A 24737-nucleotide genomic window follows, 5' to 3' on the forward strand; every position below is an offset into this window, starting at 1 on the left:
GTCTGTGATGATGTATTTGGATGAGAGTAACATCTGAATCAGTATACTGAGTAAAACAGATTGCCCTCCTGAATATGGGTGGCAATCAGTTGAAGGCCCGAATAGCACAGAAAGGCCAGCCCTCCCTCAAATAAGGACACTCCTCCTGCCTGACTCCTTTAGCTGTGACATCAGTGTCTTCCAGCCTTTGGACTCAAACAAAAGCATTGGCTCTTCTTGAGTCCTGAGCCTGCCGGTTTTTGGACTAGAACTTACACCATCGGCTCTCTTAGGTCTCTAGCTTGCTGATTGCAGGTCTTGGGATTTTTCAGCCTCCATAATTACATGAGCAAATTTCTTATAATATATATATATGTATATATATGTATATAATATATGTATATATAATATGTATATATGTATATAATATATATGTATATATATATAGAGAAAGAAAATATATATATATAAAATATATATATCCTATTGAATCTGTTTCTCTGGAGAACCCTGACTCACTCACTGAGTGGGCTTCTGGTAGTGATAGTTGAACAGAGCAGCCACTGTTTACTTCCCAGACACAAGTATTCTCCCTGTTGTGGAAAGAGCAGCATATAACTGTCATTGGTTTAAGGAGTACACTTCATCACAGAGGATGTTACTCCATCCTTGAGGGAGTAACTGGCTGGCATCACTTGGCCACCACCTGAACCATTCATGAACCAAGTTTGGGGGTTTTCTTCCTCTGTCTGCTGGTCTTAGGTAACTGCACCTTTGCATGAGGCCGTAGGTGAGAGCTGTGGAAGCAGTATCAGCTGGTCAGTGGTAGTTGGTGTGGGTTTTAGGCCACCTATTCATGAAGCTTACTGTGTGCTCTGAACCTGCCTGAACATGACCTTGGTTATACCTGATTTTGGATAGGCTTTTCTGAGCTCACCTGATCTTATAACTTGGTGAGTCTGTCAGAATCCAGCTCATGATGAGAAGTTCTAATTGCATAGTCACTGATGTTCCATGGATAAACACTCCAACCTTAGAAGGACCCAGCAGTTATTTTTCAAGTGGTATACAGGTAGCAAATGATCTACTGGGATATCTCTGAGTAGTCCCATGCCAACTGAAAACTGTTAGTGGGTAAGTCAATAACCATGGTTTGATAAAGGCTCTGTAACCACAGTTAACCTACCAGAAAAACCATCAAGACCAACAGAAGTGTAAGAGTGAAAAGAATCTGCCCAGCTGGTGTGGCTCAGTGGACTGAGCATTGTCCCATGGACTGAGAGGTCCTGATTCAATTCCCAGTCAGGGCATGGGCCAGGGTTGTGGGCTCCAACCCCAGTAGGGGGCGTGCAAGAGGCAGCTGACTGATGTTTCTCACACTGATGCTTCTATCTCTCTCTCCTAAAAAAATAAATAAAAACATATTTAAAAAAAAGAGTGAAAGGAATCTAAAGTGAGTAATAGAGGAGAAAGATGATGAATACTAATTAATATTGATAAATCTCAAAATAATTATAAGTGCAAGAAGCCAGATCAAGAAGAAAAAGAATACATAATGTATGATTTTGTTTATATAAAATTCTAGAAAGTGCAAACTAATCTATAATGACAGAAAGCAGATCAGAGGTTACCTGAAGATGGGGAGGGATGTGGAATGAGGAGGCATTATAAAGGGACATAAAGAAACATTTGAAGGTCATAGATGTTTATTTTCTTGATTCTAATGATATTATGGGCATATACATATGTCAAAACTTGTCAAATTATATACTTTAAACATGTGAAGTTTATATGTCAATCAAATCTCCATAATGCTGTTTTTTTAAAAAAAAAAAACTCATCAAATCGTACACTTTAAACATGTATAGGTCATTGTATGTAAATTATATTTCAATAAAGTTGTAAAAAACAAATTACAGCCATAGGACCAATTGAAATGACAAGGGCTATAGTTCATCCCACTAAGTCTCCTCTTATAAGTTTCCCTGGAATTATGACCACAGAATCCTAGAGAAGTTGTGCCTGGATGGAGTGAACTTAATGTGAGAAGCAAACAGATCTGTGTTATGCAAATAGATGACTAAGGTAGCTTCACTTAACATTTTTCTTCAGAGGGCCTCCCTCTGTCAATCATGTGCACTTAAATTCCTATCTCAGGTTTTGGTTTCTGGGAAGGGAACCCAACCTAAGGGAGCCCTGGTACAATTCTGTCAACGTGTGCTGAAACCCTCCTGCCTGTCCCTTCTGGTTTGTATGTCTAAATGCTACCTTAGTCCAGGTTCCTCCTGCTTATAAATATTCTCCTGGGTTTACCCTTTACATGTACCCATAGCCTGTCTGGAACAAGGTTCCTCCCTTACTCCTCTCAGCAGCATGATATTGATCAATCCTTTTCTGTCCTTATTGATCAACTTCTATCTACCATCAAGTGGTCATTAATCATCTTGTGAACTGCCATGAGTCAACTCCTGATCAATTGTGACTAGGCCCATACTCCATAAATGCCTAGTAAATACTTTCTGACTGGTTCATTGTAATAGGGACCTAAAATAAATGCTCAAATAATGTATTGATTAAAAAAAAAAAACTATTAAATTTTTTAGAGCTTCATTAACCAAATATCAAAATTAAGTTTAATTTTGCTCACCTTTCCTGAGTGACCCAATTGATAACTAAATCTAAACGTTTTTCAGACAATCCACATTTGATTCCTTCCAGGGTTAGTTCTGCATTAACAGGACGTCTGTGAGCATGACTGGTGCTAAACACAGCCTCAAAAAATGAGAGTAATGGAAAAGGCCTTCCTTTAATTTTTCCAACAGCTACAGAAAAAAAGAACAGTTTTTAAGTCAAATACTTTAATAGTTTGCTTTTTCTCACTTCATATTATTTTCATCTCTTTGCATTTTCTAAAAGATTTTAATCTGAAATTACATATTTGTAATTTTTAACTAATTATGGGTTAAACTTTATATTTTGAATAATGACTAAACATTCTATGAGATGTGAAAACCAAGGCAGAGATGGGAGTGATGTGACTATATGTAAAGGAATACGAAAATTATTGATAGCCACCTAGAAGCTAGGAGAAAAGCACGGGATGGAATCTCCCTTAAAGCCTCCAAAAGGAACTTTTAAAAGCTAAAAGAATATACCACTAGCAGGTCTGCACTATAAAATATGTTAAAGGTAGCCCTGGCTGGTGTGGCTCAGTTGGTTGGAGCTTCTTCTCATACACCAAAAGGTGGCGGGTTCGATTCCTAGTCAGGGTACATACCCAGGTCGTGGGTTCTCAATCCCCAGTCGGGGAGCTTGTGAGAGGCAACCAATCAGTGCTTCTCTCTCACATCGATGTTTCTCTCTCTCTCTCGCTATCTTTCCCTTCCTCCCTGCCTTCCTCTAAGATCAATAAAAAAAAAATTTTTTTTTTAAGAAACAGACAAAACAATATTTTTTTAAAAAAAAGAAATGTTAAAGGTAATCTTTCAAGCAGAAATAAAATGACACCAGATAGAAATACAAATCTACACAAAAGAATGAAGACCAAAAATGGTATATGCTATGAATATAAGAATTTAGAAATACACTGTTTTTATATAATACATCTAGTGGTATACTATCACCTGAGGATAGAATGCAATAAATTAAATATTTCATCTATAAACCCTAAGGCAACAACAAAAATAAAAAGTTACAGCTTATAAATCAACAAAAGAGAAAATTTGAATCATAAAAAAATTAAACTAATCCAAAAGAAGGCAAGAAAGGAGAGAAAAAGTAATAAAGAAGAGTCAAGGAAAACAGAAAACAAAACTCAACCATGTCAACAATCACATTAAATATAAATTATCTAGACACTAAATTTGAAAGGCAAAGTTGTCAGAGTATATAAAAAAAGTAGGATCCAAATATATGTTATCTAAAGGACGCTGACTTTTTTTTTTCTTCTTTTATCCTCACCCGAGGACATTTTTTCCATTTTTTTGTTCAGATAGAGTGGGAGGGAGAGAGAGGAAGAGAGAGAGAGAGAAACATCAATGTGAAAAGGACACATCGAGTGGTCGCCACCCGCATGACCCAACCAGGGCTGGGGACAAACGGCAACCAAGGTACGTGCCCTTAGCAGAAACCAAACCCGGGTCTCTCTGGACCCACAGGCCGATGCTCTAACTGCTGAGCCAAACCAACAAGGGCTAAAAGACACTGACTTTAAACAAAGATACAAATAGATTAAAAGTATGGCCCTGGCCAGTTTGGCTCAGCGGTTAGAGCGTCGGCCTGTGGTCCAGAGAGACCCAGGTTTGGTTCCCGCTAAGGACATGTACCACAGTTAAAGTTTGTTCCCGGCACTGGTTGGGTCATGTGAGTGGCAACCACTCGATGTGTCCCTTTCACGTCGATGTTTCTCTCTCTCTCTCTCTCTCTCTCTCTCCCTCCCTCTCTCTCTCTCTCCCTCCCCACTCTATCTGAACAAAACAAACAAAAAGTATGAAAAAAAAATACATGCTAATATTAATCAAAAGAAGGAATGACACTTCCAATCTCAAAATTTACTAGAAAGCCACAGTAATCAAGATAACATGATACTGGCATAGGATGAACATCTATGGCAATAGAATAGAATTAAGAGTTCAGAAATAAACCCTGGTCAATTGTTATTTGACAAAGGGGCCAAAAAATTCAACGGGTAAAGAAAAATATTTTTCTTAACAAATGGTGCTGGGAAAACCGGACATCCCCATGCAAAAGAATGCATTTGTACCCCTACCTCACACCATACATAAAAATTAACTCGAAGTAGATTACAGACACAAATATATAAAACTCTTAGAAGAAAACACAGGATCTTAAGTTAGGCATAGAGTTCTTTTTAAAAAAATTTATTTTTTTCTTTATTGATTTTAGACAGAGAGGAAGGGAGAGGGAGAGAGAAATAGAAACATCGATGAGAGAGAATATTGATTGGCCACCTCCTCCATGCCCCTCACTGGGGATCGGGCCCACAACCTGGGCATGTGCCCTGACTGGGAATCGAACCAGCGACCTCTTAGTGCATGAGTCGATGCTCAACCACTGAGCTACATCGGCCAGGGCCTAGGCAAAGAGTTCTTAGATGCAAGAGCAAAAGCATAGCCATCAAGGAATATTGATAAATTGAACTTCATCAAAATTTAAAATTTTTGTTCTTCAAAAAACACCATCAAGACCAGTGTTGGACAGTGTTTCCAGTGGTTAGAGCATCGGGCTGCTCGCCAAAGGGTCATAGGTTTGATTCCCCGTCAAGTGCACATACCTGACCCAGTCAGGGGCATGGGCGGGAGGCAACCAATCAATGTGTCTCTCTCACATCAATGTTTCTCTGCCCACCCCCCACCCCTTCCACTCTCTCTAAAAATCAATGGAAAAAATATCCTCGGGTGAGGATTTAAAAAAAAAATACAAAAAAAACCATCATCAAGAAAGAGAAAGGAAAAATCCACAGACTGGAAGAAAATATTTGCATATCATTTATCCGATAGGGATTTTTATCCAGAATATAGAAAGAGCTCTTGCAACTCATTAATAAAAACACAAATACATTAATAAGAACACAAATGTTCTCCCCTCCGGGGAAGCACACCTGCCCCTTTCCCCTACTAATCCCCATCCCCCTCCCTTTCTTCTTCCCCCCACATTTACCTTTACCCTCCTCTCTTCTAAGGACCCCTTTTTTTGCCTTTGTCACTTGTTTCCTAAGCCATTTCTTCCACTGCTCACTTCTTCTACCTCTGATTTTCTAAATAAATTTTCTCTTATAAAAAATAAAATAAAATAAAAACCTGGCTGGTTTGCTCAGCGGTTAGAGCATCGGCCTGCGGTCCACAGAGTCCCGGGTTTGGTTCCCGCTAAGGGCATGTACTTCGGTTGCAGTTTGTCCCTCGCCTGGTTAGGTTGTGCGGGAGGCAGCCACTCAATGTGTCCCTTTCATGTCGATGTTTCTCTCTCTCTCTCTCTCTTCCTTTCTCTCCCTCTCACTCTATCTGAACAAAAAAATGGAAAAAGTCCTCAGGTGAGGATGAAAACAAAAACAAAACAAACAGATACTATAATTTTTAAATAGGCAAAGAATAGAAATTTCTCCAAAGAAGATATACAAATGGCCAATAGATACATGAAAGAATTGTTCAACCATGTTAGTTATTAGGGACATCAAAATCAAAACCACAATGGGATAGCACTTCATACGGATTAACAATCATTGGTAAAAATGAGAAGAAACTGGAATACTTATGTATTGCTAGTGGGAATAGAAAATATTACAAACAGTTTAGCAGTTCCTCAAAGTATTAACATACAGTTACCATATAACCCAGCAATTCCACTCCCAAGTATCTAACCAAGAAAAATAAAAACATATGTCCACACAAAAACTGTACAAATGTTCATAGCTGCACTATTCATAATAGCCAAAACATGGAAAGAACACAAATGACCATGAACTGACGGATAAACTTTGACACATACCTCGTACCATATATAAAAATTAACTCAAACTGGATCACAGACCTAACCCTTATGAAAAATATTAAGAGAAACATCTCTGCTGATTAAGCACAGATTTCTGAGGTATGACACTAACATCACAATCAAAAAAAGAAAATTTCTCAAATTGAACTTCAACAAAATTAAAAATGTCTGCTCTTAGAAAGATACTGTTAAGAGAATGAAAAGACAAGCCACAGATTAAGAGAAAATATTTACAAATCATTTACCCAATAAAGGACTTATATTCATACAATGAAAGCTACTCATAAATAAAAAAATAATGAACTGTTGATAAGTCTTGATAGTGAGTACACAGCTGTTATTATGTTTCTCTATACTTTTCTGTATACTTGAAATATTTCATAATTTAATTTAGAAAACCTACTCAAACTTTTTAATGTTACAGCTAAGGAAACTCAGTAAATGGTAGAGATAAGGCTGGAGCCTAGATCTTTAGTCTTCCAGTCAATGCTTTTTCCACCCTATCCTGGGGAACAGTGTAATCTGCATCATAAGGTTCAGAGAGAAATGCTTACCCTTAAATTTATCCACTGTCCCAATGTTTTGAAGAATTCTTCTAGGACTAGTCGCTGCAAAACAAGCTGCCTTCTCATATTCACCAAGTGAGATTAATTCATTGAACCTACAGCCATTGCATTTCATTATACATTATAAATAATACACACACAAAAAGAAAACATTAGAAATGTCTAATACAGACTAAACACCATGGCATAGTAATATAGAAAAGCAATGATAATGTATTATAACTTGATTCAGTCACTCTGTAAGATGTTCTTTCACTTCTTTCCTTAATATTTTGTCATTTTTGTAGCCTCAGAATAAAACTCTCATCTGCTAGCACACTTTGAACCTGATCCTATACTTTATTCCTATAGTATTTATAGCAAGCCACAGAAAATGGACAGAACTTGAGGTGAATTTACAATGAGCTCAGATTTTTTCTGTCATATCATCTCCAGATAAAAGGGGGTGAAGAAGAGCAATCTTCTTAGAGGCTCACCTAGGGGAAATATTAATTGAACACAAAGGCTGCCAAGTTGAAGATCAAGAGGTGTCCTTGGTTTTCAGAAGCCTATGTTGCTCTGCCAGGCACCAAATGCCCAATTAAATATGAGACTAACACAAGAAGAAAAGATAATAGTTCAAATAACTTAAGCCTCTAGTCCCCTTCCTAGGGCATTATGTCTTCAAATCAGCCCTTACCTCACAATGAATAAAACTATGGTGAACATGATTTATACAGTATTGCACATGAATGTGGAACCCCAGAGGAGAAAAATGCCAAAGTAATATTAAGCAAAATATATAAAATGTTTTTCTCTCATATCTAAAGCTGGTAGACTTAGAGAAGCATACAGTGTAAGGAAATAACACGGGTTTTGGTGCCTCCCCAAATAATTTTCACTCCTTGTTTGTATCATATCAATATGCAAATTAACAGTTGAAAACTGTTTAACATGTAAGATTAGGATTATTTCATATGTTTATTATATACCGACATTATAGCCTATGAATTCACTTCTGAAAGAATAAAATCTTAAATTTCTTTAAACCGCTGTTATGCACTATATATAATAAATTAAGTATTGGCAAAAATATGCCTTCTTATGTCATAGGATGAAAATAATGAGGAGGAAAAAGACTGAATTGGTTAGGATAATCTGACACAAGAAGACATTCTCAAAAATGTTTTGTAACATTAAATTGATGGTGAGGGAGTGCAAGGAAAAATATAAATAAGAGTTAAATCAATACTACATCCACCTATATTCTCTGAAATATTTCCTAGACCACCAATCTAGTATTTTTTTAAAGAATCTATTTTTTTAATTCTAGCTTATTTTCTAATTTGTCTATTAGAGTAAAAACCTTTTTTTGCAATGCCTAGACCATGAACGCAGAAGAGATGGAATGATTATTCCATTTCAATTTACAATGGCCCAATGTTATTTTATCCACATATAAAACTGCTCATATCATTGAAAAGACTATAGCAGTAAATGAATGGGAAGTAAAGCTTTAAAGATACAAAGGCTAGAGACTCTAGTTCATCAAGATGTTAAATAAATGCTAAACATTAAATAAATAAATATTAATTATGTATTTAATACGTATTTAAATACATATTAAATAAATGCAATATTATTTTAAAATATTTGCCTTTCAAAGTAGTAAAGCAAAAGTTCAGCTTCTTTTGCCTTGCCTGGATCTTCGTCACATAGTTCTTCACCGATGCCTAGGTCACCTATAATATTGAAAGACCCACCAGATGATATTTAAGGTTATATATAAATTAAAAAAAATGAATGAGCATATAGATGTTTAATACTAACAATTTAATGCTACGGTTTCTAATAGCACCAACCTCTTCTACACTGAGTGGCCTCCCTTTCCCTTTCTTCCTTATTTTAAGGTACTTTTTCAGGTATTATCTCTTTGGCTCACCAAGTCTACTCTTGACCAATCATCTGTCAGCTGTTGAAGGAAGAAGCCCATAGGATAACAGAGACTTAACAGAAATAGGTACAGTTTTGCTTTCCTTAAACCCAGCTTAGAAAAATTCCCACTCTTTAGCTTTGGGGGGGGGGGGGGGGAGTAAAGTTTTCCATTACTTGTGTTAATTAAATATAGATAAACTACCTTGTAAATCTTTAGTTTTCTCACTTTGCTCCACAAAGTCTTGAAATGAGCTGCTCTTATCAGATTTTAGCCATGAAGTAAGTGCATATGAAATAATCTGCAGTCTTTGATGACTATAAAGATAAAAACATCAACAACATACAGAACCTAAAATCAAATAGTGGAATATTAGAATAAACATAAATAAAAGCTTCAAACTTTAAAAATAATCAACTTGCATACCGAAACCGTAATTCTTTGTTCAGACTTTCAGCTACATCTCGTCGTTTTAATTTCATAATCATTTCCTCCTCTAAATCTGCCTTCCTTTGAGCTGGTACATATTTTTTTGACATTAATTGTTTAATTTCTGCATATTTATCTTCAAGATGTTTCAGGTATTTATTTAGAGCATCTAAATTGACAGATTCTTCAAGAATCATGCCTACAGAAAAAGGGAACAAATCAAACAAGCCAAGCCATATGTGAGACTAAAAAGCAAAAGAGGCCCTGGCCGGTTTGGCTCAGCTGTTAGAGCGCTGGCCTGCGATCTGGAGAGTCCCTGGTTCGGTTCCCGCTAAGGGCACGTACCTCGGTTGCAGTTTGTCTTCGGCCCTGGTTGGTCGTGCGGGTGGCAGCCACTTGATGTGTCCCTTTCACGTCGATGTTTCTCTCTCTCTCTCTCTCTGTTCCTCTCTCTCCCTCCCATTCTACCTGAACAAAAAATGGAAAAATGTCCTCGAGTGAGGATAAAAAATAAATAAATAAAAAATAAAAAGCAAAAGAGGTCAGAGAGTTCTCTATTCCAATACATAATTGGGTGGAGGTGGAAGAGGGCATAAAGGGAATGAATGGTGATGTTAAAAATTAAGTTAAATTTGAAAAAATAAAGGAAAAAAAGAAATAATTAAGAAATGGTAGCATGAACTTGTAGTTTACTGAACATAAACATAATTAGCATACAATTTCAAATGGCTAGCAGTTTTTAAACATATCAATGAAGATTCAAAGACTGATTGTCCAAACTTTAGCATGTTAAGAAAATTTTAATGACCTCATCACCACACCTTGCAAACCCCTAATTATTACTGTTATTCAATAACACTAATTGCCTAACAATTCAGGATTTCTGCCCAGTAATTTCCCTCTAACCAAATCTTTCATTAAACTATTACAGCTAACCCCAGAGTTACCTCCTTATTCTCTCCAAAGCAAAGTTTATAAATGCCAGTCATATCTTCAGTCCTCTCTCTGGCTCTAATGGCCCCTTCTCTACTTATTATTCATAACACACACACACACACACACACACACACACACACACACACACACACATTGAATGACTTCTCTTCTCACGTAGGCTAATTGTTGCAATTAAAGGCATACGTACCTCAACATTCTCCTCCAGAAACCCTCTTGTTAATCCTACTCAATTTTAATCATTACTTTACCCTGAATCCTCTCAGCACTTAATCAATTTGTCACTTATTCTGTAGTTATTCATACGTATCTTATTTATGTTTCGTTAGTCACAATTTTACATTTGAAAGGGAGTCTAGTCCCTGCCTCTACCAAACAGCCTGATCATTCAACCTCAGTTGAAATCCTCTGGTGTGGAATAGCTCATTACTTCAAGACTTAGCTTCTTCCATTGAATCTAAATCTGACTTCCTAAAATTTCCACCTATTGATTCTGCTTCTGGGTAAACACTAGTTGAAATCCATGAAAGTTGTTGTTTTTATCCTCACCTGAGGACATTTTTCCTTTTTCCTTTTTTTTGTAGTACGTGCCCCTAGCAGGAACCGAACCCAGGACTCTCTGGTCTGCAAGCTGACGCTCAACCGCTGAGCCAAACCGGCCAGGGCAAGTTTTTAATACAGTTATCAATTCTCAAAGGCTTTCTTATCTCCAGAATGAATACTTATAATTCCTCTATCTATTCACCATACAAACCTCTCAACTTCCTGGATAAATTCCAGGATACACTACAATTTCTCAAAATGTGGCTTAGCTGAAGATAAGGAACCCGTGCATGCTGACATCAATGTGAATCAACAATACTCACCAGAACTTAACACACTACAGTTTTTTCATGTATTATACCATGGGTTCGCAAACTCTAGAGTACATCAGAACAACCTAGAGAACTTGTTAAAACACTGACTGTTGGGCTCTACCCCCACCCCACCTGACTCCCGTCCCTGGAGTTTTGACACAGTAGGTCTGCAGTGGGACCAAAGACTTAACATTTCTGACAGGTTCCCAATTAATGATGATGTTGACCAGGAACCACACTTAGGAACCATTATACTTTATATAATCCAGTCAGACTGGAACTCTTCTAATCTTTTAGGGTTTTCTCATTCCCTTGTTTCTACCTAGAGTCTTGGCTAAAGTTGTGAGTAAAGTACGGATAAAGTGCCCTGGCCAGCTTTGCTCAGTGGTTAGAGCATCAGCCCGTGGACCAATGAGTCGCAGGTTCAATTCCAGTCAAGGGCACATATCTCAATTGCGGTTCATCCTCAGCCCTGGTAGGGTTGTGCGGAAGGCAACCAGTTGATGTAGCTCTATCACATTGATGTTTCTCTCTGTCTCTGTCTCCCTCCCTCCCACTCTATCTGATGATAAATGGAAAAATATCCTTGGGTGAGGAATTAAAAAAAAAAAAAAGAGTATGGATAAAGTCCTGGTATACTCGTAAGATATACACAAAGCACATATACATTAATTTGTGTAATAGGTAATAACTGGAAACAGAATTTCTTTCAAATATTTTACACAAAATACAGTACCTGGAATCGGTTTTGAAGGATCTTTGCAGGAAAAAAAATGTTTTACTTCTTTCATGTCATACTCTGCCCTAAGTTGTTTCATTTTGTCTATTTGCAATTGAATCTCTGAGGAATTATTTTCAATAATCTTCATTCTGAAAAACAGAAAGGCTTTCTTATATTTCTTTCAACTAAATTATTTAATCATAAAATTTATTTTTTTCTAATTTTATTTATTAGAGGAGGGAGAGAGGGAGGAAAAGAGAGAGAAAAACATTGATGTGAGAGAGACACATCAAGTGGTTGCCACCCACACGACCCCAACCGAGGCTGGGGACAAACTGCAACTGAGGTATGTGCCCTTGACAGGAACCAAATCTTTAGTCCGCAGGCCGACGCTCTAACCGCTGAGCCAAACCTGCCAGGACTAATCATAAAATTTATAATAAAACAGATTAGATCATTACTTATTTTGGCTAACTGTCATTTTGAACCATTATGGATTTAGGTGGAAATTTACAGAACAGTGCCCACAAAAAGTTTGCTAACCTCACAAGTGAGGAACAATTTTCTTTCAAATAATCAATAAAATACTCTGATTCATAACCTTATTGAAAATTTGTAAGTGTTAAACATAATAATCTGGCCACAAAGTACTGTGTCTATTCCCTTTAGTTGCAAATTACCTTTGCAATTTAAAAATCGTTTTTGTAAGTAATTGTATTAGTTTCTTATGGCTGCCATAGCAAATTACCACAAACCTGTTGGCTTAAAACAGCAGAAATGCATTCTCTCTCAATTCTGGAGGCCAGCAAAATCAGTATCACTGGACCCAAACCGAGTGCTGTCAGGACTGGGCTTCCTCCAGGCTGGCTAGGCCAGAATCCACTGCTGGCCTCCTCTGGCTGCTGGGGCTGCTGGCCTTCGGTGGCCGCATCACTTTAACCTCTGCCTTCCTGGTCGCATGCCCTTCTCCCCTCTGTGTCAACAATCCCTCTATCCCTCTCTTATAAGGACACTTGTGACTGAGGTTAGGAAATTTGTGACAGCCCACCTGGATAATCCGAGATAATCTCCCTATCTCAAGATCTTTAATGTAATCACGTCTGCAGATTCCCAGGATTAGAACCCGATATCTTTAGGAGCAGTTATTCAGTCTACTATAGTAATTTTGGTCCTAGAGCTAGAGGAACAAAAGCAATTCTCTGAGATAAAACTGAGTTTCCCCTGCAATGGGGATCTTAAAGACCAAGAAGCAGATACACACTTCTTTGAAGCATAATTTGAAGTTATTTCCTAGTTTATCACTGATATCTGGCCCAGCGAGAAAATAACAGGTTAAAATAAATTAGAGACAGAAATGTAACAGGATTTTGGCAAATTAAAAACAAGTTTGTCAGTAGATAAGTGCTGTATGCATCTGATTATTATAGAGTTCTTGGTAACCACAGATTGCTCAGAACAAGAGCTTGCAGTATTTATGAAAGGGGGACTGTGGAAATAAAATTTCCTTTGGCTTTCATCCAAATAAACTCAGGCTTGTGAAAGAAAGTAATGTTAAAAATAAGCAGACTTTCTGCCCTGGCCGGTGTGGCTCCATTGGTTGGAGTGTTGTCCATACACCAGAAAGTGGTAGGTTTGATTCCTGGTCAGGGTACATACCTAGCTTGCGGGTTCAATCCCTCATTGGGGTGTGTAAGGAAGGCAACTGATCTGTGTGTCTCTCTCACGTGGATGTTTTTTTTTTCTCTCTCCCTCCCTCCCTTTCTCTCTCTGAGATTAAAAATAAATAAACAGCCCTGGCTGATTTGGCTCAGCGGTTAGAACGTCGGCCTGCAGACTGAAGAGTTGTGGGTTTGATTCCGGTCAAGGGCACGTACCTCGGTTGCGGTTTGATCCCCGGCCCTGGTTGGGGTCATGTGGGAGGCAACATCTATCATATCGATCTCTCTTTCTCTCTCTCTCTCCCTCCCTCCCTTCCACTCTATCCGATGATAAATAGAAAAAAATATATCCTCAGGTGAGGATTAAAAAATAAATTAAAATTTTTTAAAATAAAATTTAAAAAAAGTAAACAGACTTCCAAAAGAATTGAAAGCAGCGACTCAAACAGAATAAATGCTCATAGTGACATTATTCACAACAGCCAAAAGTGGAAACCCAAGTATTCATCAATAGATAAGTAAATATGGTGTATCCATACAATGGAATATTATTCAGCCAAAAAAAAAGGAATGAAGCCTTAGCTGGTTTGGATCAGCTGTTAGAGAGTCAGCCCAAGGACCAAAGGGTCGCAGGTTCAATTCCTGGTCAAGGGCACATACCTGGGTTGCAGGTTCAATCCCAGGCCCTGGTCGGGATCATGCAGGAGACAACCAATCAATATGTCTCTCTCACATCGATGTTTCTTTCTCTCTTCCTTCCTTCTTCCCTCCCTTCTGCTCTCTCTAAAAAATCAATGGAGCCCTGGCCGGTTTGGCTCAGCGGTTAGAGCATCGGCCTGCTGTCCAGAGAGACCCGGGTTCGGTTCCTGCTAAGGGCACGTACTTCGGTTGCAATTTGTCCCCGGCCCTGGTTGGTCGTGCGGGTGGCAGCCACTCGATGTGTCCCTTTCACGTCGATGTTTCTCTCTCTCTCCCTCCCACTCTATCTGTACAAAAAATGGAAAAATGTCCTCGGGTGAGGATAAAAAAAAAAAAACTAAACTAAAAAATCAATGGAAAAATATCCTCAGGTGAGGATTAACAAAAATTTTTAAAAAGGGAATGAAATCCCAATATATGCTAATACACGTTGAGAAGTATCTAATTGTTACCCTTTCTGTAGCTATTTTATAATCTTTTTATCTTTGACAATTTCACTACAACAAATCTAGTTGAGTATTATTTACTTGGGATTTTTTGGGCCGCTTATATCTGTGAATTGCTACCTTTTACCAGTTCTAGAAAATTCTCAGCTTTTATCCCTTCAAATAGCATCCCTGTTTCATATTCTCTTTTAGAATTGTGATTAAACATAACAGTATGACTTTTTTATGTCCTTTTTTGTTGTTGTTGTTATCTTCACCTGAGGACATTTTTGCTTTTATCTTCAGGTAGAGGGGGAGGGAGAGAGGGAGGACAAGAGAGAGAGAAACATTGATGTGAGAGAGATACATTGACTGGCTGCCGCCCACATGACCCCAACCAGGGCCGGGGACAAACTGCAACCAAGGTACATACCCTTAGCGGGAACCGAACCCATGACACTGTGGGCCATGGGACGACGATCTAACCACTGAGGCAAACCGGCCAGGGCTCATGTCCTTTTTTAATAATAGCTTTATTCAGATATAGTTCATATACCTTAAAATACTTAATCCCTGTGAGGTATGCAATTCAGTGAATGTTATATTCAGAGTTGTGCAACGACTGCCATTTATAGTTCCAGAACATGTCATCACCCAAAAAGTAAGCCCTGTTCCCATTTCGCAGTCTGCAGAGCAGAAGGTTATTTTCCATGCAGTCCCCAAGGCTGGGACAGTTTATGCTTGGCTCAAGGCTGTAGCTCTTTATCAACCCAGCTTTATGCGGGGAGGATTTCCCAGAAGACTAAACCCTTTGGGCAGCAGATCCTCTGTCTTTTGTCCCCCTGTCCCACACTAAAAACTGAAGATTATGATCACTAATTTTAGTAAATGCTCTCAGGGCCATAGAACCTTTAGTACTCCTCTTATCTTTTTTCTCTTGTATGATTTTGCCCTGATAATCTTTATCTTGTCAGATTCCTGTTGCTTTTGGAAAGATTTTTAAAAAATATTTTATGTAGCCCTGGCTGGTTTGGCCAAATGGTTAGAGCATCAGCCTGTAGACTTTAGAGTCCTGGGTTCGATTTCTAGTCAAGGGCATGTACCTAGGTTGCAGGTTCAATCCCCAACCCAGGGTTGAGCAGGAGGCAAGGAATCTATGTGTCTCTCTCACATGGTTCCTCTCTCTCTCTTCCTCTCTCTCTCTCTCTCTCTCTCCCTCCCTCCCTCCCTCCTTCCCTCCCTCTCTCCCTTCTTCCCACTCTATCTAAAAATCAATGGAAAAATATCCTCAGATGAGGATTAAAAAAATAATATTAAATAAACATTTTTTTTTTGGTACATGCCCTTAGCGAGAACTGAACCCTGGACTCTCTGGTCCGCAGGTCAATGCTCCAACCGCTGAGCCAAACTGGCCAGGGCTAAAAAAAATTTTTATGTAGCATTTTCCCTCAATAGGAAGATCCAACATCTAGCCAGCCATATTACCTGGTCAAATTTTGCATAATTTTCCAAGTTGATTTGAAATTATCTATAAAAATAATGTGTCCTGCCCTGGCTGGTATGGCTCAGTTGGTTGAACATCGTCCCATACACCAAAAAGGTTGCCAGTTTGATTCCTGGTCAGGGCACATGCCCAGGTTGTGGGCTTGATCCCCTTTGGGGGGGGGGGGGGTTATGCAGCAGACCAATGTTCTGCTCTCACATCATTGTTTCTCTCTCTATCTGTCCCCCTCCCTTCCTCTCTCTAAAAATGAATTAAAACATTTTTTAAAAATAATAATAATGTGCCCATCATTTAGCAAATGAAAGGAACACTGGAAATATGAGACTATTCAATAAGAGCATTTTAACCTCTCCTTGTAGGTTACTTATCTTTGTGCATCACAGAATTAAGTGTTCTAATTCAGATGGTAATCATGAAATTGTACTATCAAATATTTTCCACGCAAGAAACCTAGAGCAACTACCTGCACCCCTCATTTTGTAATACAACTTGCCTCCAATTATCCTAAGAGATTCACATTCTCAAACAGAACTGTAAGTAAAAAGTACAGTCATTTCAAGTTGGTAGGAAGGGTAACATGAAGATATGGCTTTAAAATAAAATTATAATTCACAAAGACTGAGAACCACTGGTTATAGTTACACCAGCTAGTTAGTATAACAATTATCACCTGTTGGGCTATTTTCTACAATACTTACTTTGCTTCAAGTTGGATTGTTCTTTTCCTGTGATACACCAATGTTGTGGGCTCTGCTGCCAAAACTTTAAGTTTTCCATGAAGATTAAATGCAGTTCTTTGGTCTTTCTTTATTATCTCAATAATGGCATCGTATTCTTTTTTGATTGAAGTAAGAATGGATTTGTATGCAGTGACATATTCTATTACCTGAAATATGATGTTTCTGCCTATGGTACTGAGTTTTCTAGAACACTATGGATAAAAAATCCTTGCAAATAGCATTACAGATTATTTTTTAAATAAAACATAATGAGCAATTAGAAGTCTAAAATTTTACAAATTTGAGTTTACAAATTTTACAAATTTGAGGTGACTGGGTATTAAAGACAATATTTCCTAATTATGTGATCTTTGTACATTATTACAGTACCGTGTGCTTAAATATGACAGAAAAAATCATATTTTTCTCTATTTGGTATGAACACACATATTATATGATGTCAGTCAAAACCAATACCTGCCTGATTTGGCTCAGGGGTTGGAGCGTTGGCCCATGGACAGAAGGGTCACAGGTTCGATTCCCAGTCAAGAGCACATACTGTACTTGGGTTGCAGGTTCTATTTCCCAGCCTCGGTCGAGGTCATGCAGGAGGAAACCAACTGATACGTTTCTCTTACATCGATGTTTCTCTCTCTCTCTCTCTCTCTCTCTCTCTCTCTCTCCGTCCCTCCCTTCCACTCTGTCTAAAAAAATCAATGAAAAAATATCCTCAGGCCCTGGCTGGTATTGCTCAGCGGTAAGAGTGTTGCCTGTGGACCAAAGAGTTTCGGGTTCAATTCCGGCCAAGGGCACATACCTCAGTTGTGGTTTGTCTCCAGCCCAGGTTGGGGTTGTGCGGGGGGCAACCAGTCGATGTGTTTCTCTCACATTGATGTTTCTCTTTCTCTTTTCCTCCCTCTCTCCCTCCCGCTCTATCTGAAAATTAATGTAAAAATATCCTCGGGTGAGGATAAAAAAAAAAAAAGCATATATATCTCCTCGGATGAGGATTAACAAAAAAACAAAAAGCAAAACCACACACAAAAAAAACAGGTCTAATTATCCCAATTCTGGATCTTTTCAATATAATTATACACAATCCCTTACCACTTCCAAATCTAGTCTCTAACTTCATTCAGACCTTAAAAGTCTGGTCCCCCTTCACCTCCCTGTTTTTCTAACCTGTCAGCTCCTTCTAGCTGATCAATACTCTCAATTCTCAAACTGCATTTCTATTCCCAATAAGTCAAGGAAATCTGTAGAAAACTCCTCATCACTATACACTTATGGTTTCCAATGGTGTTTAAGCACAGAATGTTTTTGGAAGGATAATAGAAGAAAATAGACACAGTGCATGCCTGCAGAAAAGGAAACTGGAAAGGGTCTGATAAGAATAACCTGACTTTCCATTGTATACGCTTCTTTATTGGTTCTTTTTCTTTCTTTTGGTTAACCTTGTGTGTGCATTATCCATGCAAAAATAAGTAACATTTAGAGTTAAAAAAAAAAAAAAAAAGAAGTTATGATTTACAGTTTCCAAATTGTGCTCACAAGGATTTCAGAAGGGATGAGTGTTTAAAGAGAATGGATGTGATCAATCCATAATTTTTTTTGAAAGCTACAATTATGCTTTCTACCCGTTATATCTCTAGTGTCTGGTATCCCCCACTAATTTTATGTTAGCTAGACAGTATCTAGAAAAAGAAATTATCCAGGAAGACATCTGATCTCTCAAGAAATGGTATGAGGAGATTACTGATCAATAGCAATAGTACCAGGGGAGGATATCTGAGTGGGAGATATTGGTTGTTTTTTTGACATGACCATACTACCTATCAACTCAAATCAGGACTGCCACCCAGGAACCCTTAATAAAATAGAAGCCATTATTCTGTGGTCTTTCTAATTAAGTACCTGGATGTGCTACAACTCAGATACATTAATGGATAAAAAACAGACTTGCAGTGATACACTAATCAGCTCCCACATCTGTCTGCTAAAAGAAACATGTTTCAGGAGAACACTCATGGGAAACCTTGAGAATGCATAGATAATGCATTGAAATAAAGAACACAGACTGGCAGGCCACAGGTAGAATAGTTTTGCTTGACCCATAAAATATTTTAAAATTTAGGAAAATATCAACCGAGGACCATATTTCCAGCTTCTCTTGAAAACTATGAAAAATCTACCAATATGGAACCACCATTCTGTAACGGCATTAATCAGCTACAGCTTTAAACTGAATTTGTTCTTCATTTTACCAGTTCTCCATGATTCCTAATTTTTTATAGCCACCCCATTTAACTCTTTTAAATGACCTTCCTCACCTCTGCAGGAATTCAAGTTTGAGGCTCCTGTATTAAGGCTTCCATTAAACCCAAGAAAACAGAGCTATACTTACCAGGTACTGGGGCCTGAAGGAGAAGAGGAATGGTATCCATTCCACCTCTGCTCCTATGTATGGACCTAGACTATTTGTACAACATGCTACCAGAAACACAAAAGACCAGCCACTTTCCAGTCTAGCTGCCTCAATAATTCACCCATTTCTATAGAAGCTCACTCTTTAGAGCTTTGGTCTTCTTTGCTTACTAAGTCCTTGGCTCTGTCTACAACCTACCCTCAACTCTGGTTATAAGTCTCAGGTCCTCCCTGCTTTGATTCAGGCATGGTTCTCCATGTCAAATACTCTATCTTTGATTTTAAATAGAAGTTAGTATTTGTTCTCTGCTGTCAAGTACTTAGAGATGCAAGTTGATACTTTCATCTTCTGCCCAACTAGATACTTCCAAGGAGAAGGAACATCTGAGAAGGCAGTCATTAATAATTTATTAAGAATGCAATGTGCTGGAGCATAAAAATGGACAGGCAGACTATCTTATTGAGAAGCCAGAAGAAAAGTTTCTATAGGTACCAAAAGATTTACATTTAAGTTCCCCTCTTAGCCATGAATAGGATTCTTCATAAGGTACAAATGTACAATTTATAATTGTACAATGTACAAATAGTCCAAATGGATATATTGGCGGTAGGGAAAAAAGGACTATAGATATAGATATTCTCTTTTATTTAAACCCTTGTCTTTTCTCACTATAACTATACTAATTTAAAGCAGACAGGTCTTCATGTAAGAAAACTCTGACAGTGTTGGCAAGCAAAGATAGGCACGTCACAGTTATGATTAGTTCCCTTTGCCAATTTCACAGAAGCAGAGTCTCAGAATGATTTTTGATATTTATGAAACCTATTCAAAACACTACTTTTAAACATTTATCTAATTTATTCCTTAATGATGAAAACACCAAAAGCAATATAATTAATCACAATAACATATAAAATCAAGCTAATCTGCCTGGTCGGTGTGGCACAGTGGATTGAGCACTGTCCCATGGACTAGGATGTCCGGGCTCAATTTCCAGTCGGGGCACATGCCCAGGTTGCAGGCTCGATCCCCAGTAGGGGACGTGCAGGAGGCAGCCGATCAATGCTTCTCTCACATCAATGTCCCTATCTTTCTCTCTCACATCGATGTTTCTTTCTTTCCCTCTCTCTCTAAAATATCAATAAAAACATATTTAAAAAAACAAACAAGCTAATCTGCCAATGTACCATTCTAAAGGTTTCTCTAGATGATTTACATGGAAGACAAGACTGTTCCTCTTTATGCTCTTATGGATGTGCACCAAGTTTCTTAATTCCACTGGTAGGTATATAACACTGCTTTATGCTCACTTTTCTTTATAGGGAAGCACTATGTTTTTATCAAAGATCAAATAATGCTCACCCTGGCCATTTTGGCTCAGAGGTTTCAGCAACAGCCCGAGGACCAAAGAGTCTCGGGTTCGATTCCAGTCAAGGGCATGTACCTCGGTTGCAGTTTGATCTCCGGTCCTGGTTGAGGTCATGCAGAAGGCAACCAATCGATGTTTCTCTGTCTGTCTCTTCCCGCTCCCTTCCTCCCACTCTATCTGAAAATCAATAAAAAAACACCCTCAGGTGAGGATTTAAAAAAAAAAAAAAATGACAACAGCCAAAACAAAAATAGCCGACCAGTGTTAATGAGTCAAAATTATACATATTGTTTTTTTGTCAGATCAGCAAAATATATATATTTTTGGTGTCCCACAGAGTTAAAACAAATTTCTTTTTCTTTATTGATGTTAGATAGAGAAAGGGAGAGGGAGAGAGAGATGGAAACATCGATGAGAGAAAACATCAATTGGCGGCCTCCTGCATGTACCCCAGTGGGGATTGAGCCCATAACCTGGGCATGTGCCCTGACGTGGAATCAAACCGGTAACCTCTTAGTGCATGGGTCAACACTCAACCACTGAGCCACCGGCCGGGCTAGAATTTTAATAATTAGTGTATGTGTGCCATGAGATGAAAAAGGTTGAAAAATCACTGTGCTAGATCAACTCTAGACCAAGACTTTAATGATACTACAAACAAACCCCAAACAACACAGTTCCTGCTTGCAGCCCAATCCCTCACAAATCAGATAATACTTGCAGATAGAAGGTCAAAACATTGTTAGAGGACACAGCTAGGTGTTGCTCAAAAACTGATAAAATAGCCCTGGCTGGTTTTGCTCAGTGGTTAGAGCATTGGCCTGTGGTCCGGAGAGACCCGGGTTCAGTTCCCACTAAGGGCATGTACCTCGGTTGGTTTGTCCCTGGCCTTGGTTGGGTTGTGTGGGTGGCAGCCACTCGATGTGTCCCTTTCACGTCAATGTTTCTCTCTCTCTCCCTCTCCCTCCCACTCTATCTGAACAAAAAATGGAAAAATGTCCTCGAGTATTAAAAAAAATAATAATAAAACTGATAAAATAAACACTGAGAGCTTGCACTTAAGCTAAAACAGTTGAAACACTCATTAACTGTCTAGTAATAAACACAGCATTGCATTTTCTCCATTCACTCCATTCTAACAAAATGGATGAATTACTCAAAATTGACAGATGTAGTCAAACAAGCAGTGGTGTTACTAAGAGAAATATTAGTCATCAAGACCATTTCTTCTCCATAAAAACTCCATTGTCTTAAAAGCATTATGATACCTTATCAAAAACGTTTCGGTATATGATGTAATATTCATCAGCAGGTCCTTCCTCATTACAGCCCACTCTTTCAGTTTCTGTAATTATGTATCTTTGCATACTTTCCAAAAACTCCTTGTCACTTCTACTAATGATCGGAGGGAGAATTGCATGTTTGTTTATTTCTTGAATTGACATGACATAATCTGCATACTTATTCACCAGAGAAAAGTTAAGTCTTGATTTGCTTTTGCAACAAAGCCAAAACTTTGATAGGCCTGAAAGAAAAAGACCATCAATTAATCTAAAGCTTAAAATAAATTAAGTCAAATATTAATCTAAAACAAATGTTAAAAAAAAGTCCCATGGATCTCTGGGATAAATATTTCAACCTACGAATTAAAAGGGCTAATCTATTCTACTGTCATGTGATATCCCTCCGGGATAGAAATACCAAATACCAGTCAATAAGGAGCTCTTTTCTTACTAACTGAATATATATAACATATGAGTGATGGTTTCTCAATACTGAACACTTTCTAACAGAGGTTTAGCATTTTGTTTGTTTCATGTGGGAAACTAGTTTGGAAACCTCCTGATCACACAAACAAGGTCAAGTACTTTTCGACCCACATGCCTCCCTGGCCAAGTCACAGTCAACCAGCACACAACAGCTATAAATAATTCATGCACTTATTTTTTAGAATAAATTTTATTATAATTCTTATATTTAATATGAAGGTTTTGACTGAAAAGTAACAAGTCAGGACTTATTCTAAAATCCATCCATCAATGATGTCAAAGATAACAAACAGTACCCTTCTGAGTACAGTTTTTCAGCAGCTACATTCCACTGCTCTTAGTAAGGAATCATTACCCATCTAGAGTTGGACACAGAAGCTGGTTTTTGAGATCATGTCACGTTGACATCAAACATAACTCATGGCTTGCTTAAAAATGTCTGGCAAGGCAAAACATTTTAACTTACCCTCATCCTCCCATCACAGAAGTATATAATCATGGTATAAATTTTAGAAAATATAGACCAAAGAAAATTCATGAAAAAACAAAAATTAGCCTGGCTTGTGTGGCTCAGTGCTTGAGCATCAACCCATGCACCAAGAGGTCGCTGGTTCAGTTCCATGTCGGTGCACATGCCCAGGTTGTGGGCCAAATCCCCAGTGGGGGGTATGCAGGAGGCAGCCAGTCGATGTCTCTCATCGATGTTTCTATCTCTCTCTCCCTCTCCTTTCCTCTCTCTCTAAAAATCAATAAAGAAAAAAAAATTTTTAAATAAAAACAACAAAAATTATTCAGAACTCCACCACCCAAACATGACTATTTGTCCGGCTGGTGTGGGACTATTTAATATATTGTTGTATTTCTTTCCAATGTTTATAAAAATTAGGATTACTCTATATTGCTTTGAATATTTATTTTTTTCACTTAATATTAAAAGTTTAACAACTTTTACATGTTGTTACTTTTCAAAAACATGACTTCTAATAATTACATTTCATGATATGATATGCTATAATTTATTTAACCATTCTTCCAATGTGGGACATTTTCACTATTATAAATAATGGTGTGATGAAATGTCTAAATCAATTTTACCATGTTTGGGCAATAAAATTGATACTAGTTATCTGAAATAAAATATATGGCCTATAAATACTACCCATAGGCCATATATAGGAGGAGGCAGATAGCAAAATAACTTCAAAGTTTAAAAGACCTATTTTTTTTATTTTGATGAGCTGTATAATAAAAAGTCAGCCCAGCCAGTGTGGCTCAGTGGCTAAGCATCAACCCATGCACCAGGAGGTCACCAGTTCAATTCCGGGTCAAGGTACATGCCCAGGTTGCGGGCCCGATCCCCAATGGGGGGCATGCAGGAGGTGGCTGATCAATGTTCTCTCTCATCTATGTTTCTAGCTCTCTCTCCCTCTCCCTACCTTTCTCTCTAAAATTCAATTAAAAAAAAATATATATTTTTTTATCCTCACCCGAGGACATTTTTCCATTTTTTGTTCAGGTAGAGTGGGAGGGAGAGAGAGAGGAACAGAGAGAGAGAGAGAAAAAAACATCGATGTGAAAGGAACACATCGAGTGGCTGCCACCCGCACGACTGACCAGAGCCGGGGACAAACTGCAACCGAGGTACGCGCCCTTAGCGGGAACCGAACCCGGGTCTCTCAGGACCGCAGGCCGACGCTTTAACCGCTGAGCCAAACCGGCCAGGGCTAAAAATATTTTAAATAAATAAAATTATAAATTAACATAAAGTAGTTCCAACAAGGTCACAACCCATAAATGGATCAACAGTTTTCCCACATGAGAATTCAATTTCTTTTATTCATTCATTCAACCAATATTTACTGAGTGTCTTAGTGCCAGACATTATTTCATAGATAGAGATTGAGCAATAAATAATACAAAGTCCCTGGCTGCTTGGTGCTTACAATCTAGTAGGGGAGACAGACTATAAATAAATAAGCAATGTGATTTCAGATAGTAAAAGATAAAAGTCAAAATAGGAAGAAATGGTTGATCATTTGGGAATGGGTGGTCATAAATGTACACCAGTGGCTTCCTATTACCCTTAGGATAAAACCCAAGTTCCTTTACTTAGTCTATGAATGACCTACAGAGACCAGAGACTCTCTGAGCAAATGTAACCTTTTCATGTCTCCAGTCCCCCTCATAACACCAACCCCCTGCTCCCATGAACATGCTCTTACCTGAATCCTGCATAATTCTCTC

The 24737-nt window shown here is 38.2% G+C and overlaps 1 protein-coding gene and 1 non-coding gene across 5 annotated transcripts in view; both read right to left on the reverse strand.

Annotated features, from left to right (window-relative positions):
- Positions 1–24737, reverse strand: part of CLHC1 (clathrin heavy chain linker domain containing 1) — a 38100-nt gene that overhangs the window by 12857 nt on the left and 506 nt on the right. The window contains exons 2-9 of one of the 4 annotated variants that reach the window (XM_036263041.1): positions 21993–22249; positions 16910–17097; positions 11941–12074; positions 9391–9592; positions 9169–9281; positions 8689–8773; positions 7041–7147; positions 2627–2801 (exon numbers count right to left, since the gene is read on the reverse strand). In XM_036263041.1, the coding sequence (XP_036118934.1) occupies positions 2627–2801; positions 7041–7147; positions 8689–8773; positions 9169–9281; positions 9391–9592; positions 11941–12074; positions 16910–17097; positions 21993–22169 (1181 nt within the window). In that variant the 5' untranslated portion in view covers positions 22170–22249. Of the gene's footprint in view, positions 1–2626; positions 2802–7040; positions 7148–8688; positions 8774–9168; positions 9282–9390; positions 9593–11940; positions 12075–16909; positions 17098–21992; positions 22250–24737 lie in introns of those variants that run through there. The other 3 variants (XM_036263042.1, XM_036263043.1, XM_036263044.1) reach the window with 3 other exon arrangements.
- Positions 8407–8540, reverse strand: LOC118631295. Its single transcript, XR_004959781.1, has one exon. It is a non-coding gene; the product is annotated as a small nucleolar RNA SNORA20 (small nucleolar RNA).

Source organism: Molossus molossus, unplaced genomic scaffold, assembly GCF_014108415.1.
Source record: "Molossus molossus isolate mMolMol1 unplaced genomic scaffold, mMolMol1.p scaffold_m16_p_15, whole genome shotgun sequence".
Classification (NCBI taxonomy): Eukaryota; Metazoa; Chordata; class Mammalia; order Chiroptera; family Molossidae; genus Molossus; species Molossus molossus.